We start from the raw sequence: 17483 nt of genomic DNA on the forward strand, positions 1-17483 counted from the left end.
TGAATAAAACTAATTATAATGGAAAGGATTATTATTGCCTCTTCATTTTTCATCATTGTGTATTTACAAACTCTAAATGTATTGTTTTTTTAGTAGCCTACGTATATGTATGAAACCTAAAATAAACATTATGTGGCTGAAAACACTGAAAAGTTGTGATATATGACAAGTCTGAGCGCGCCTGTCTCTGGCTCAGTGCAAGACAACGCGAAAGCATATTTGAATTTACATTTGAATGAACGTGATGCACTGACTGTTCTAATCACATGTGTGAATGTGTGATCGTACGTGCGAAAGGGTTAAAAAGAAGAAGAATGTATTTATGTAAATTCAAATATATTTTATAGGCTAGGCCTATATGAAATTTCTGAATATTTTTTTTATTTTTATTTTTTTAGCCTACGTAATTTTTTGGCGGCACCCCTGACACAGTCAGGGGGCACCCCAGTGTGCCGCGGCACCCACTTTGAGAAAGGCTGCCTTAAGGTGTCCTTTATATCTAAAACTCTTTCCACAGTGAGAACAGCAGAAAGGCTTTATTCCAGCATGAATTAACACGTGACGCGCCTAGTTATGTCTGTCTTTTTGATTAAATACTTATTTTGCAAATTTGACTACGTGTATGGCCTCTCCATTCATGTTGCTTCTCCTCGAGTCAAGGGGTTGTAACACAATGAAATGAAGAATTCGAAGATTTGGTGAAACTTGTTGAAATTATATCAGACTCACATGGTATTCGAGCTGTGCGGATTACAGGAGAGAAATTAGAGAATTTACCCAGATAGCAAACAACCATCAAAACAATGTTAAATCAATGTGTATGTGTCAATGTTAATTGCACAACAACTGACTTAAAGCCACACAGCCTGAAATCAACCGCAAAAAAAGAAGACAATCAAGATCTCAGCAGAAGTTCTTTTTGAGAATTAACAGAGGTTTAGATGTTTAATGTTTTAATCATAAAGTTGAATAAATCAGTTATCACTGACCAAAATTGTTTATTTACGCACAGCCTTGCAAAGTATACTTCTTTTGACTTGTACATGTATCAGTGACTACTTTTCAATTATTGTTTCAAATTCTTCAAAATTATTGAACGCTGATAAAGCCTTTAGAAAGAAATTACCTTCAGTAATTCTGTTTGTTAACCTCAGCTGTCAACGCTAATAGTCACACTGAGCGGTGTTCTTTAAACACATGGGATTTTTTCATTTATATAGATCAGTGGTTTACACTCATCTTCTTCTTCTACTTCTTCCAGCGTGCGTGCAGTTGAGTTCTGTTGACAACTGCATCGCTAAACATACGTCACTTACTCCGTTGTAGGTCTATCCAATTTAACACAGAGGCATTTTCTTTCCTGGTTCGGTTGAAACACGCCCCTCAATCACAGCCCAATGGAGCAGTACTTAGATTCTGACTAGAATCTGAGTATGATGAGAATTATTTTGAAAGGTACAAACACCTGCTGAATGTTCTGAACCATGTGAAACCCAGAGATTATTGCCTCATTGGGAACGCCAAATTTATGTTTGATGTTTGTTTACATACTGAGTGGTTTTTGGGTGAAACGAAGTTCGAAATGAACAAGAGCAGCGATATACGGTGAGCGAACATCTGACACCGGCCACTTTTCTGAGAGTGACAGCTAGATGAATATGTAAATATGTGCTGCACACTTCCCTCTCAACAACAAAAACACACAACAAAATTGAGAAAACGGCAAGCATTTTATTAAAGCATAAGAAAAGCATCTGATCATAGCAGGGTGGAATGGATAGGTTTGCACAAGGTCTGCAATTCAGCACACTTTTAAAGTCACGTTTATTTATATAGCACTTTTTACAATAGATTGTTTAAAATCAAACTTTACCTTATTAAACATAAAAAAACAACTTTACCTTATTAAACATAAAAAAAACAGTGTTAATGTTTTGTTTAATTAGAAATACAACATTTTCTAAAGCAGCTCTCCAGTGTGTTCATGTTTTCACTCACAGACGTCTGACCTCAACAGAAAAAATGTACCAGAAAAGATTTACATGACAGAAGGCTGCGCATCCGCGCACATCTATCTCTTACGGTACGTACCAATGGTAGCCGTTTTGAGCTTGTCTGGAAAGTTCGCTTTAGCAAACCGCTTCGAACTCCCAAAAGAATGCTTTTGCCTGATGTTGTTCGAAATAACGTCACATCAGTTTGCTCTTCGACTTCGCTTTAAGTATATCAGGACCTTTAGTCTTGCTTACCAGTTTATCCTTGTGAGGGTAATTAAAAGGTATTGTATCATCCGGTATGGACTCAATTGTCTCGGTTTTACCTTTACTTGTGAGTAGTTAGAAGGTATTGCAACACTTATGTTTACTAGCTTAAATGATTAGTTCACTTCTAAATGAAAATATACTGATATTTTACTCACCCCCATCTCATCCAAGGTGTTCATGTCTTTTTCTTCAAAAAGAAATTCGTTTTTTTTTTTTGAGGAAAACATTCTAGGATTTTTCTCCATATAATGGACTTCCATGGCAACCAAAATGTTGAAGGTCCAAATCAATGCAGTTTCAGAGGAAGGGCTTCAGAGGGCTCTGCGAGGTCCCTGACGAGGTATAGGGTCTTTTCTAGCGAAACCGTTGGTAATTTAAAAAAATACATATAAATGAATATACATTAACCTTTTAAGGAAAACAAACAAGCATGCAAGTGGAAATTATCAAGCTCATTTTGTTTTTATTGTGGGATTAATTGATTTATTGACCATCGCGACAGGCCTAATAGATCACATGATAATGACAACATGGCGAATGTAGCATGTCCAGATTACATTCCTACTATTTAGAACATACTCTTTAGCTGTCATGAAGTAATTACTTATTCAAAATATCTACCGAAAATATCAGCCTCAGTTAATCACTGAATTATCCAGTTAACCAGTGTGCATTTCATCAACTCATCTGGGAAAACCCATGTGGGGCCTACATAAAAACATTGGACAAAACTGTCTGGGCCCCATTTTTAAGTCCATGAGTGGACACGCCCCCTTACTACTGATTGACTACAAGTGTGTTGTGCTGCTCGGTCTGATCCACTTTTAACAGCCCTTCACAGAAATCGCTTGCTGCTCCTTTAAATGATCTCACTACAGAGTGAGAATAGTGTAGATGAGCTTTGAGACACGTCTTCCATCTAAAGCTCTTCTCACACAGATTACATGTGTAAGGCATCACTTCAGTGTGAATTCTCATGTGACTATTAAAACCTTGTCTACAAGTGAAACTCTTTCCACACTGAGAGCAGAGGAAAGGCTTAATTCCAGCATGAATTAACTTGTGATTCTCAAGGGTTACTTTATGGCCGAAACGCTTTCCACATTGAGAGCAGGAGAAAGGCTTTATTCCAGCATGAATTAACATGTGACTCTTAAGGTGTGCTTTATGCCTGAAAGAGATTCCACACTGAGAGCAGAGGAAAGGCTTTTCTTTAGTGTGAGTTAACAAATGATGATTAAGTTGTCCTTTAAATGTAAAACTCTTTTCACACTGAGAGCAGTTGAAAGACTTTATTCCAGTATGAATTAACATGTGACTCTTAAGGATTCCTTTTAGTGCGAAAGTCTTTCCACACTGAGAGCAGGCGAAAGGCCTTAATCCAGTATGAACTCTCATGTGATTCTTATAGCTTTTTTTATATTTAAAAGTTTTTCCACACTGAGAGCAGGAGAAAGGCCTTATTCCAGTATGAACTCTCATATGAATCGTAAGGCTTTTTTTACGTTTTAACGTTTTTCCACACTGAGGGCAGGAAAAAGACTTTATTCCAGTATGAACTCTCATGTGACTCTTCAGGGCTCCTTTATGTTTGAAAGTCTTTCCACACTGAGAGCAGGTTAAAGGTCTTTGGACTTCTGTATTTTGAATGCTGCTTTGTGAGCAACTGTTTTCAGTTTTGGAGCAACTCAATGATTTTTCTCCAGCGGTGACATCATGAGCTTTCTGATCCTGATGTTTCTCCTCCACTTCATTCAGATCTTGTCTTTCCTCTTTCACTTCGATCAGGCCTAAAATGAAAACATTAAAATTATGGAAATCAATTGGGACAATAGGAAAATAAAAAGAAATTAAGGTACGTTTACACAACAATGTACTAAAAACATAAGTTTTTCCTTTGCATTTTTGCAAAGTTTCACGTACAGACATCAATATTGTCAGAATTAATCACTGGGGCCCTTTTCAGAAAGGAGGTTAAAGTCAGAAACTACAAAAAAAAGACAAAAATACATAAGAATAGTACAGGAACAATCATTCATTGCATATTTTCATCATGAGGACACGGTCGAAGTGACAAAAATGGCATGTCCTTTTATATACAAGATCCTGACGTTCACTTGATAAACCTCTGGAAGTAACCTAATAATTAGAATTTCCTTTAGGATTTCCAGTGGTTGGACGCATTGATGACACTCATTCCCATCATCACACTTTCTGAAAACTGATAACTGTATGGGATTAGGGATGCACCGGTTGACCGGCCAAAAACCGGAACCGGTTTTCTTTGTATTTTTCTGCCGATTTATCCGGAAGTGCGCCTGTGTGCACATACGCCTATATTGCAATCATTCGCGAACATGTCACTTGTGTGTTACAAACGGAAACTGGAGAACTGAGGGAAGAGACGAGATACGCTGAAGAGAATGAAGAGCCGCTTTCCTGCGCGAGCTTGCCTCTCCACGCCCTGCACAAGCGTAGATAGTGAGCTTTTGTTCAGCTCAGCTTCTCACGTGTTGGATCGGATGAGAACGAAACTAACTTGTGACAAAGCCGAAATACTTCTAAAGAAGCCTAAAGCCTAAAGAAGAACATGCATGCACTTTTGAAAGGAAATACTATCAGTTCTGTAGCCTATAGGATGATCAATTTTATATGGTAACACTTTAGAATAATGGTCATTAGTTAATATTAGTTAACTACATTCGTTAACATTAACTAATAATGAACTGCACTTATAAAGCGTTTATTAATATTTGTTAATGTTAATTTCAACATTTATTAAGGCATTATTAAAATCTTGTTAACATTAGTTAATGCACTGTGAACTAACATGATCAATTTATATTAACTAACGTTAACAAAGATGAACAAATACAGTAACAAATGTTAACTAATGACCATTATTCTAAAGTGTTACTTTTTATTTTACCTTAAAATTACATTGACTTCATTTGATTTAAAAAGCACCTGCTGTAGCATCTTAGTTTTTTTCGTTGCACTAAACATTATTTGATTTAACATTTTGGAACAATTGTATACTTTGGTTTGATTGAATTTCACTGGTAAAGACTTTTCTTTACACTGAATTTAAAAACAAATGCTGATTTAAGTAACATCTTTGTTTGGATTGCAGAATATGCAGTTGTTGCCTTTAATTTCACCTTTCAGCCTTTTAATTTCCAATTCGATTTCCCGTTAATTTCAGATTGCGGACTTGTTTTCATTAGCTAAAAGCCAAATAAACATATTGTTAATGTATACTTTCATTCTTTTATTGTGTAAAATATATATATTTTTTAAAATCGGAAATCGGTATCGGAATCGGCCAGTTTTCTTGAAAAAAAATCTGTATCGAATCGGCCATGTAAAATCATGATCGGTGCATCACTATATGGGATGGAAGGATGCTGCCAGATGGTAGTCCGAGATATATACCATAACCATCACAACAGCTGTTAATTACATTTATTTACAATTTTTATGGTCAACTTTATTTCCTAAAAATACTTTTTTCTTCTTCCTGTTGGATTTTAATATCTTCATCTGTCAGTGGTGCTGGTGTTTGGCTGGCCTGAGTAGAAGTCAAATGTTAATGTCATTACCCTAATTAATAAATGTAAAAGGTGGGATTAGAGAACATTTCATTATGTGAAAAGAGCATAGACCCTTTTCAAATTTCCGGGTTTCTCAGAGCGGAAGTCGTCATAGTTGGGTTAACTTTTATAGCGGTGAATGAGAGAATATATTAAATATATATTTGTGTCCCCATTTGCTCAAATAGCAAAAGAAAAACTCTACAATAGTGATTTCACAACTTTCAAAAAAAGGGAAAAAAAATAGAGATTGATAACGGAAGTGAAAGAGAAATATGTTAATTTTTACCATCACTCCCATAGACGTTTTATTAGAAACACCCTCACAGCAGCGGTAACTTTAAAAAAAATATTTCATGCAAAAGTAATATAATACAAAGTATTAGTGTTATAAATGTACATAAAATAAAATATTAAAATAAAAAAAACTTTGCAGGATTTACGAAATTGATGACCATTAAAACACGTCATCACAGTCTGTGAAAAGGGTCTATGTGGGAAAAGCTGCTGCCCATTGGACAATATTTATTTAATATGTCAAATGTTTGTAAAGTCATTAAACCTACACCCATGAACCTTTTATGCTTAAAGCTTTACCTGATTGAATTATGTTTTTATTTTTTAGCAGCTGCCACATTCTTTTTTTGCCTTTTGGATACCATGAAAATTAAACTAAATTAAAATAATTAAGAATTAAACTTATGTATTGACCCAGAAGTATGCGAACGTCTTTGTTGGGTGCTGTTGCCATTAGGGATGGGCATTTCAAGCAAAAATTATATTCGACGATCGCTGGGAATTATTCGATTTTTATTCGAAAATCGCAACTCCTCCCCCGCATGCACGCATGTAAAGGCTACACGCGTATAAACATAGAGAGAGGGAGAGAGACCATTCACGCTCTCAATCTGTAGGATAACAAACTGTTTAATTCATTAGGGAATAGGCTATATCAACTCAAGCCATATATTTATTGTAACCAGTGTTGGGCACGTTACTTTAAAAAAGTAATTAGTTATAGTTACTAGTTACTTCTTACAAATAGTAACTGCGTTAGTAACTGAGTTACATCATTATAGAAGTAACTAATTACCAGGGAAAGTAACTAATGTGTTACTTTTTTTTTTCTTCAAATGTTCAAATATGTCAAATAACTTGGATGCCCCCAATATTAAATATGTTAAATGAATGAATTGGACACTAAATAGAATAAATTATTATTATAAAACATTGTACATTAATGTACACTATTGTAATGTTGCTGTGGGACAATGTGAGACACCTATCAAATTCAATATATTATTGTAAATATTATCAGTAGACCTACTATAGTGTACATATTGTGTAAATAGTATCAGTACTTCTTTACTACTCCTCTGGTAGTGGAGCTCACGTTATCACCTGGGTTTTTAGCCACTAATATTGTGGCTGTGATGACGTGAGGCTTCATTAGATTAGAAATAGAATTACTTGCCACTGGCGTGGAGAGACTCTTTCTTCCTGGGCATAAGCTGCACGTTACATAAACATTCTTACCTTTCACCTCAACGAGGGAAAAGTAGCGTTTATACTTTCAGTTTGCGAAAGCTACCTTTGAAGTTGTTGGACTGCCATCGCTGACTGTGCATATGCGTGTGCGTCATAGGTGTGTGTGTGTGAACTCAACCTATCAACCTGAACCTTGTCTCCCACCCACCAATCATCATCAGTTATGTGTACCACCCAACCCAACCTCCATGGCTGGCGTGCGTGCGCACGCACGCACGTTTTCTCAGTAACGCTAACGGCGTTGTAACGGAAGAAACAGTCATTCGTTTGATTACTCGTTACTGAAAAAAGTAATTCCGTTAGTAACGTTGTTTATCTATAAAGGCCTGTTCACACCGGGACGATTTTCGCGCGCGTTTATCGCCGACGTTTAACGCCTCGTGACTAAACAATGGGTGCCAATGTGGGTGTGCACACCGACGCGTAAAACGCCAGGCGTAAAAACGTCATTTAAAAAAAAACGCCTCGGGTTCGTTTTTTTATTTTGACGCGGCGCGTTAAAAACTGGCCGGCCAATGAGATCAGCGCTTTTGTTCACGTGCCTGGAGCTGCTGAAGTGACAGTAAAACACGACTTGGTGGCGCTCAAGCACAAAATTAGTCTTGCCGAGCACACATTGATACGAAGAAGAAGTAGTAAGTAGACAAAGAAGAAGATGGGCTGCTAATGCTGCTTGCCAGTTAGCAACAAGTGTGTGAATGGTTTTGCCATAGACATAATATATCTGTGGTTTTGGCAAGCACGTAAATACTGTCTCTCCTTTTCTTCTGTGTGACAAGCGAGTGTCAGAAGCTTAAAGTGCCACAGCACCATCTTGTGTACCGGGAGCGCATCTACTGAATGTGCACGTTCACTCGGCGCATCGCCAGTGGAAATCGCTTGGGTGTGAACACTCAAGACGCGCCGAAAAACGTCACGAAAAACGCTGACGATAAGCGCGTGCGATATTCGTCCCGGTGTGTACAGGCCTTGACGCTGTTATTCCCAACACTGATTGTAACATGCTGAAACATATGACTGTAATGTGACATCGCCACAAGTTACCTGATAAATGCCACAAGTCTACAGCGTGCGCGTGAGACGATGTGTTATTCTTCTGTTGTCTCAGGGCGTTTTAACTCTGACATTTTAGTTCGGAATGGGGCACGGTTAGCATGAAAAATTGCTAATGTGAAATCTTACCTACAGAGCTTGGTGTGCACTGAGGTACCGAACCCGAGAACACACAACCGGAGTTCGGTTGCTCTCGGAGCTGTGCCGTGATTCACGTGAATGTGCAAACAACACTCTGGTGCGCACTTGTTCTGGAAGAAAGTAACCAGCACATGCGTTTTAGCCAATTACAATGCCATTAGTTCAATAACATACACGTAAGAGATGATAGTGTTGATGATTTACCCTGGATACGATCGCGAGAGCGAGCCTGCAGTGTATTCGCGCATAGAGTGCAATCAGGGCAGCAAATGAATGGCAATTCACCGTCTCCTCAAAAGAGTCTGTTTGCAAGCAGCAAAGCCGCCTTCAAGCGACACACATACGATGAACCCAAGTGTCGTTTACTCAGCTGCACATAATAGCACCAAATTAATTGAAAAAAGCCCATATTGACCCGCGTTCTGTTTTCTATCACGCCCGTGCACGTTTGTGATGACGTAAGATGAACGCAAACGCACCAGGTTCAAGTTGAGTGTGAAACCAGACCAACACTGCGGAGGCGGAGGGAAGAATCAGACTCGGACCGCAGCAAACGCGTCCAGTATAAAACACCCTGAGAGCTGACTGGCAGCTTTTAGGTGCGTTATTGGCAGCGCCTCTGGTTACATGAACGCATCAGCACCGACAACATGGGGATTTTTTTTGGACGATAATCGCACATACTATTCGATATTCTATAATTAAATAACTAATCGAATATTCGAAAATCGCGACCCATCCCTAGTTGCCATGGTGAATCAATTTCGGAGCTCCATTGATCATGGCTTTTCATAGTTGGGGTGCATGTCCTTAACTCAGAGTCAGTCTACTCTAGGGCTGTCAAAATTGCTCAAAAATGACGTTCGAATATTCCCTCTAAAAAAAGCATGAATATTCGAACATCTGGTTGCGCATTTTATCAATGAAGCGCATTACGTCAATAACAGGACAAATGAATACAAAGAGACATAACTACTTATATAGGTAGTCTAGTTAAGTTTAAACATATTTGACAACGTATTACCTACACAAAAACAAGTAAATCAACTAATGGCTAAAGACCGCAGACCTCACTCTCTCTTGCCCTCACCGTCTCTGCGTATAACGGTTTAAATTAACAAACATTTTGATCAAGAGTTTTGTGCAAGCAATTTAAGGTCGCGACTCTAGTCTTGTCCCAAATATAGCAGGCTTCATTCAGTGATTGAAACAAATATTAATATAAGTTTTACAGCATATTATTGAACGCTCCGAGCGAGCTGTGCTGTGGTAAACATGGAACTTTTCCTTGACATGAAACGGTAAATAATCTAACCAGTGGAAGCAGTGCATTTATCCTTTATTCATGCAATATCTCTTCAGTCAGTACCTCGGTTCCATTGCTTGACAGAACTCCCTGAAGCCGCCTCATCCACGACACTGATCGCTCTCATGTCCTTACAAATGAACAAAATTAATTTCTCCGTTATGGCCTCTTGTCGTGTTGCAGACAGAGAGCTTGTGGCGGGCGTTGCAAAGTAAGGGTGGTCCAGTTTGCACATACAAATTAGTTGCTTATATTTACAAAACGAGCCTACAAAAGCATAAAAAAGCCTGTTTAATAAAGAAAAGTTCATGAAACTAAGTGAAAACTCACTAAAGTGTTTAGTGAAATTAGGAAACATTTAGATATCATCAGAGGTGGGTAGAGTAGCCAAAATCTGTACTCAAGTAAAAGTACAAGTACTTACGGAAATATTTACTCAAGTAAAAGTAACAATCGTAATATTTACTTGAGTAAGAGTAAAAAAGTATTCGATGAGAAAACTACTCAAGTAGTTAGTTACTAGTTACTTTCGATCTGATTGATAAGAAGCGAAAACCCTGAATTTCAGGCTACTTGGAGAGCTTTCACACACCTCTCTGTAACACTTTACAATAAGGTTGTATTAGTTAACATTAGTTAATATATTAGTTAACATGAACAACACCTCTGTTCAGCATTAGTTAATCTTTGTCAACGTTAGTTCATAAAAATCCAGCTGTTCATGGTTTATTCATGTTAGTTCACAGTGCAATGACTAATGTTAACAATATTTGAATATTGCATATGTTTAAATTGACATAAAGATAAATAAGTGCTTTATAAGTGCAGTTCATTATTAGTTAATGTTAACTAATGTGAGCTAATGAACCTTATATATACATATATATATATATATATATGTGTGTGTGTGTGTGTGTGTGTGTGTGTGATTAATGGTTAAACAGTGTAAATTAATGGTGTGCTGGGCTAACTAGAGCTCTTCTTAAAACATACTTTGTTCTTATATTTTTATAAGTATATAGGCTATTCTTTAGGTAGGAATAAAATACAATACAGTTTTTATTTGTATGTATTTTCTACACATTAGACAGGTGTCTGTCCGGATTTGTGCATTTGCAAGACGTCACATTAGGCTATTCAATTTGTGTCGTTTTGTGAAGAAAAGGATATGTAAATGTGAAGATGTGAATGTTTGTTCGTGGACGCATTCGCGTCCTTTTCTGCAGATGCACGTTGTAAGATTACTTTTATGTTGTCTATATCTGATTCATCTAATATAAGAAGCATTTTGTTGAGTTTAATAAGCTAGCAAAGCGCTGCCGTTATTCCGGCTGTTGTTCATTCTCTTCAGTTTCAGCTCAAACGCATATTTCATGCTCGACATGACGGTTTAGAGAGAGTCATATTCTTTTTAGATAGGCCATTTCTTTCTCAGAATCATTGATATTAGTAATTCAGCAGTGCTATACTGTTCTCGTATTTTTTAACAGTAGACCTAGTTTATTTAAAGTTGTTTTTCGTTATGAGTTCGAAAACGCGCAGTGATGTCTGTAAACGCTTCGATCATGAATAATACAATTAAGTGCATGATGTGCAGAGTCAATCTGTCAAAGCATTATAATGAGAACACGATTTTAATAAAATGTTGTTTCTGTGTGCTTTCGTTGTCCGTGTATCAGCGTTGTTAAGGGAAGAGCGCATTCAAAATGTTCCGTTTCAAACCCTTCGCCTGTCAAATCTAGCACGCTGAAGTTCACGTGCGCATTCATGTCCTTTTGTGTTGATTTATGTCGTAATAGGTTCATAATAATCTTCATATTAACATTGATATAGGGTACGTTTGGTTGAGTTTATTAACCAGCTAGCAAGCTCTGCAGGGTGGTGTTATTTCACAGTTTCAGCTCAAAGGCAATGCTCGATGTTACCGACTTGGTTATTTGAGACGGTCATTTTATAAAGATGTTTCAAAGACATTTATGCATCATAATCTAGCAGTTATTTTTTGTTTTATATGTTCATGTTTTCATATACCTGTTTTCATGTCACGTTTGTATTTGTCAACGACCATTTTCATAACAGTTTTCATTATCTCAATGACGGACATGCCCCGCCCCCTGCACATGCCCCGCCCCCGAGTACTCGAGTACTCGTTTTTGAGACCTATCGATGATCGAAATGAGAAATTGACAAAAATGCCCATCCCTAGTTTTTACCAGCCACATTCTTGTTTTTTACCGATTAGTAATAAATACTACAAGCTCTACAATACTTAAGCAGTTTATTTAATCTCAAGTCTCAATGAAATACTGACATTTTCTCTTTCTCTCTTATACACACACAAACCATGAACTGATATACATTCCATTAAATGAGTAGGCCAGATTAATGGATGTGGCATTTGGATGATTCGTGGTCTTTTATGGCTTCCAGTTTTAGGTTTTTAGTCCCAACAATGAAACTATTAGTTTTGGCATCTTCTGAAGCGTGTTGACGACATACTAGGGTTGCCACCTTCAGTGTGGCAAAATAAGGGACACCCATTCACGACAATATAAAATATAAAATTTTATATTATTTTACATTTGATTATTTCATTTATTTTAAAAAAAACTCTATAGTAGCCTATTTGGTGCACTTTAAAGGAATAATTCACCCAAAACTAAAACGTTCTGTCATCATTTACTCTCCCTCATGATGTTTTAAACCTGTATGAGTTTCTTTGTTCTGCTGAACACAAAAGATGATATTTTGCAGAAAGTTTGTAACCAGGCTGCTTTGGGGGCACCATTGACAGTAATCTTCCTGTGTGTTCAACATAAAGAAATCTATACATGTTTGGAACAACTTGAGGGTGAGTAAATAATGACAGAATTTTCATTTTTGGGTGAACTGTCCCTTTAAGCAGTCATTCTGAACCAGTAATCACTTTTTTGACCATTCTGAAATTCAAAATTGTTAATTATTTTTATTAATTTACTTAAATTATGACTATATTATTATGTAATTATTTGTCCCATTTTTATCTAAATATTCTTTTAATAAATGTCAAACTTTATATGGCAGGATTATTTATTATGTATGATTAATATTATACATTAATAATAACATTAATTAGGCTATAATCTATTAATTAACCTGTCTAACATAATAATTCTGTGTGCCAAGCTCTGATAATGTATGGAATATTATATAAATATATTATCCATTTAAAAAAACAATAGGCCTATACCTTTAGAAGCACGGATGTGTGTCACCCGCTGCTGCTTTAAATCAGTCAATCTGAGCAACTGAAATGCTTCTCTGCAAAGTGTGCAGTTCGCGGTGTGCAGGTTCAGTGTGCAGGTTCATCACGAGTTACTGGACAGACCCATTGATATCTTTTTTTTCTATTCAGCTCTATATCTGGAGATCCTCTTGCGTTCAAACGGTGGACGCGACGCGAGCTCGATATGTTTTTAAAGGGTAACTAAACCCTAAACCAACTTTTTTTAGTTAATGATCTGTAATACTGGGGCTTTATTAATGCTGTTCATTGATTCGAGTAAATGTTTTGACATTTGAGTATAAAGTGTTTTAGTTCTATAAAATATGGTGTAAAACCGCCAAAGTGCTGCCCTCTTAAGGTTGAACGGTGGCTACTGCAGTTGAATTTTCCTATTGGACGTTGTGGTACATCGTGACGTAGGATGGTACCTCCAACGGCTCACTATCCTCGCCCCTGGCACGAGCTCACCACGCCCTCAGAAATGTTTCCCCCAATCACATGATGAGAACGGCTTCATGTCATATTACATGAAGTGGAAACATTATGAATGAAACTGACTTGACACTTGCTTTAACATTATAATAACAATTTTCATACATGAGACGCGCTTTCAAACCCTGACACGCAAGTGGTTGCCGCGGACGCGGTAACGGACAACAATCGTGCTGGCGTATGTCTAACTTATTTGAGGAAATCTGTTTATAATAGGCTTTTAGGTCTGAACAGCTCTGCTGTTTCACTAGCATCGTCGGCATCGGGAGTTAACAGTTTGAGCAGCGGCTCGCATTGATAAGGCTCTGCGTCTGTGTCTTCCAATATTAACCAGATAGACCTGCAGAACCGCAGAACCCAGACTGCTCTGAGTGACGTATATGGGTTCTGCAGTTGGTTAATATTGGAAATGACCGCTCTGTTGCAAAGCTGGCGTCACTCCAGTCATTCTCCATCTTTGCGACTCGCGAGTCAGACAGCTGTCAATCAACCCGTCACTGCGGGTCTCAGGCAGGGGCGCCGCTATCAATTTTGGGCCCTATTAAAGAAAATGATGTTGGGCCCTCTACCACACCAACCTAGCTATCCAAAATCTTTGTCTGCAATTTAATAATACTGACCAATTAAGCTCCCTCGCTCAACCCAGAATGCCCCAATTGGCTGATGAAACACTGATTAAAATTAAGATACAATTTATCCAAAACAAAACTTAATGAAGTGGTCATTGAATCATGTCTGATCAACTCCATTCATCTTATGATGTGTCCTATCTCATGCTGTTCACTTTTCATAATCGACATAGATAGACACATAGACATAAAAAACCCACATTATAATATTTAAAATATAAATATAAAAATAAATACCATAATGGCTGCAACAATTATAGCACGTCATGTCGGAGTGGGATATGAGTGAACGTAGTTTTACCGGTGAGTGTGAGCGGTTCATGAGTGGAGCGTTTGCTGGATTTTGCCGGAAATGCGCCATCATTTTTTTATATGTGTAAAGGCCTTTGCACACTGAGTCCGAAATTCACATGCAAAATTTTTGCACGTCAAACAATAAATTCACCCTCACGTTATAAAGTCAATTACGCTTGCACACTGCCTCCGAAACTTTCGTCCGTCAAAAAAAAAAAAACGGTACAGGTTCGATTTTCTGCGTTTTTCCATCTACAGTGCTGATGCCCAACCTAAAACTGCTGGCAATGGTGGTGAATGAATCGCCAGTGCTCAGATACCTACATATACAAATATTATTGTATCAAAAATACTACAAATATTATTATATCACAGCTATAATTATAGCACACCAAGTCCCTGTAAACCGTGTGTGTGTGTGTGTGTGTGCGTGTGGATCCCTAGGCTGTCAGTCTCTGTTCAGGATAAATTGATTCACGGAAATTTGTGGTCTTCTTTTTAATATCAGTATCGCTAGCAAAGCATCAAACTGAGTCACTGACATTCTAAAGTACACTTTGAATCAGCCTGGATAATCCCGCAGCTCCTTGATAAGGAGGTGGAACTCTTCCTCTCTACTCTTTTTCATTTTTTAAGAGAGGACAAAAAAAATCATCCTCACTACTTGAAGACGGCATTTTGTGTTGTTTTGTGGTTTTTTCCGTAACGCATTCATTAATACACATCGGACTCAGTGTGCAAGGTCTCTGTGCGTGACGAATTTTTCGGATCACGAATACGAAAAAACGCATGCGAAAATTTCGGACTCAGTGTGCAAAGGCCTTAACACTTTGGTAGATTATACATTTATAATACATTACTACTAGTACTGTTACTACTAATAAAACCGATCTCTGGGGGCCCCAAAAGTGTGTGGGCCTTTAGAATCGTCCTAACTTCCCCCCCTTAGCTACGCCCCTGGTCTCAGGTGCACGCCCTCCGCTCAGCTCCGTCCTCGGTTCGTCCCAAGCCTGTAGTGCTCCAGTCAGAAATTGAAGCTTTCGCGCCTCGATCGCCCCCCGGTGGCCGGTCCCAGTATAGCTCCTAAACCCCGCCTCTCCATGTATTTCAATGGGCGCGAGACACACTAAACTATTTAATTACACTTCAAATAATTGTTTCCTAAAGATGGTTTCTGTCATTTTAGGCAGTTTTTATTACAATAATTTCATTTCAAGTGTTCGTTTTTTAAATAAGTTTAGTTTTAGTGAGTTATTTGATGCTATAAAAACGGGGGTGTGACGTCATGATTGACAGCTGAGATTGACGGCTTCTCTGAGTGAAGTTGTCACTGAGGCACTAACGGACTTTTTTCTGGATTTTTGTGAGGAGATTGGAGCTTTAGCTTTCATTTCTACACTTCCATAACTGTTTATTTCACACCAACATAATTAATTATTCTGCATCTGTGAGAGTGTGGGCGGGCTTTTGATAATCGCGCCTCTACTTCCTGTTCTCTACTGCGCAACTCCGGTCCCGAGATCGCTACTGCGCAGACTCGGTCCCAAGATGTCAGCGCCGTGAGCGGGCCTATGAAAGCTTCAACTTTGGTCAGCGGAAGTCAATGGAGTCGCGTCGTCCATATTTTTTTACAGTCTATGGTTCGTCCCCTCTGTCTCCGCTGGGCTCTGCCCACTTTTCCAGCATTTTTCAAAATTTGCCAGTGGGTGGAGTTAAGCTCTGAGCAGGGGTTTAGTTACCCTTTAAAAACCCGCGCAACTTTTACAGCTCATGTTCTCAAGACTCCGCCGCTATGGCAACAAAGCCGCATAAACGCAACCACGCGGAAATTAACTTCTCAACTACTTATTGGGAATTTGATTTGTAACGCCACATTTTGTTTGAAGGTGTGCCTCCTCTAAAAGTGTCCGCCGTCCAGGTGAAAAAGTAGGCTATGCTATTTGGATGTACCCGCCACGGTGGCCGGTAGGTGAAGCGAGTTTACCCGCAACAAAAAAATCACCCGCATTTGGCTGGTGGCGGGTGCTAAGTTCCATCCCTGATTCACTTGTATTCGTTAGACCTTGGGGCTTTTATTTAAGCGGAAAACCGCAGGAAGATCTCTGTAAGACAGGAAACCTCTGCCAGGCTGCCAGCACAATGTATGAGATTCCACTAAAAACAAAGTGAATCTGTATGAAGAGTCGCACACGCTCCGAGTGCAACACTTTTTTACGGTCTATGGTTCAACACAGTTGAGTTTTGAAATTGAAAAAAGCAACGAGCGAAAATAAAATCCTTTTTAAAGTTAAGAATAAGGATCCTCGGACACCCTGTTAAAGCTTTGTTAGTTTAATTTAACGTTACCACAACCGTCATTAAAAATGAACGAAGAATAGACACCAACCTCCTTGTTCCTCTTGTTTTATTCTCCAGGTTTCTGGTTCACTGGTGTCCTCCACTTTAACAAACTCCATCTTCACAGCAGCAGATCTCGGGTCAGTTGATACTCCAGACATTCCCGAAGCTTCAAAACTTAGTCACGTCTATGAGGATAGGAATATTGCTGACACTTATTGACCGAATTCAAAATCTGTATCTTTCTATTTGCTAGCTACACGATACCAGAGCATGCTGTGAACTAATCTTCTTCCTGAGGTGTAATGGCGGATGGCACACAAACCATGGAAACAAACGTGTCTTCTTCTTCTTTGGTGTTTTAATGGCGGTTGGCAAACCAGCTTAGAGGTGCATTACTGCCACCGACTGGACGAGATATATCCAGCTGCAGCCCCGCAGCACACCAGTTTCAGAACACCATCCACTGAACCGGAAGTGAGCGGCGCTACCCATACACGTTGTTTTCATATGGATTTTAAAGTTACTTTTCATGCAAGAGAAACATGCATTTAAGCCAGT

General features: G+C 38.4%; 1 protein-coding gene across 1 annotated transcript; it reads right to left on the bottom strand.

The window, feature by feature from the left end:
* Nucleotides 1-1713: 1713 nt before the first annotated feature.
* Nucleotides 1714-17274, bottom strand: LOC307130579 (uncharacterized protein). Its single transcript, XM_079823623.1, has 2 exons — nt 16972-17274; nt 1714-4054 (listed from the first exon to the last, which is right to left on the bottom strand). Exons 1-2 carry the CDS (start codon nt 17081-17083, stop codon nt 3042-3044), a joined length of 1125 nt encoding a protein of 374 aa, XP_079679749.1. The 5' UTR covers nt 17084-17274; the 3' UTR covers nt 1714-3041.
* Nucleotides 17275-17483: the final 209 nt, after the last annotated feature.

Source organism: Gobio gobio (assembly GCF_949357685.1).
Source record: "Gobio gobio genome assembly, chromosome: 1".
Classification (NCBI taxonomy): Eukaryota; Metazoa; Chordata; class Actinopteri; order Cypriniformes; family Gobionidae; genus Gobio; species Gobio gobio.

Excerpts from the sequence above, each read along its gene's own strand:
- LOC307130579 (XM_079823623.1), bottom strand. The coding sequence starts at position 17,083 with ATGTCTGGAGTATCAACTGACCCGAGATCTGCTGCTGTGAAGATGGAG. Across the intron at positions 4,055-16,971 it reads AAAACAAGAGGAACAAGGAG|GCCTGATCGAAGTGAAAGAG; the intron begins GTTGGTGTCTAT and ends TTTTCATTTTAG.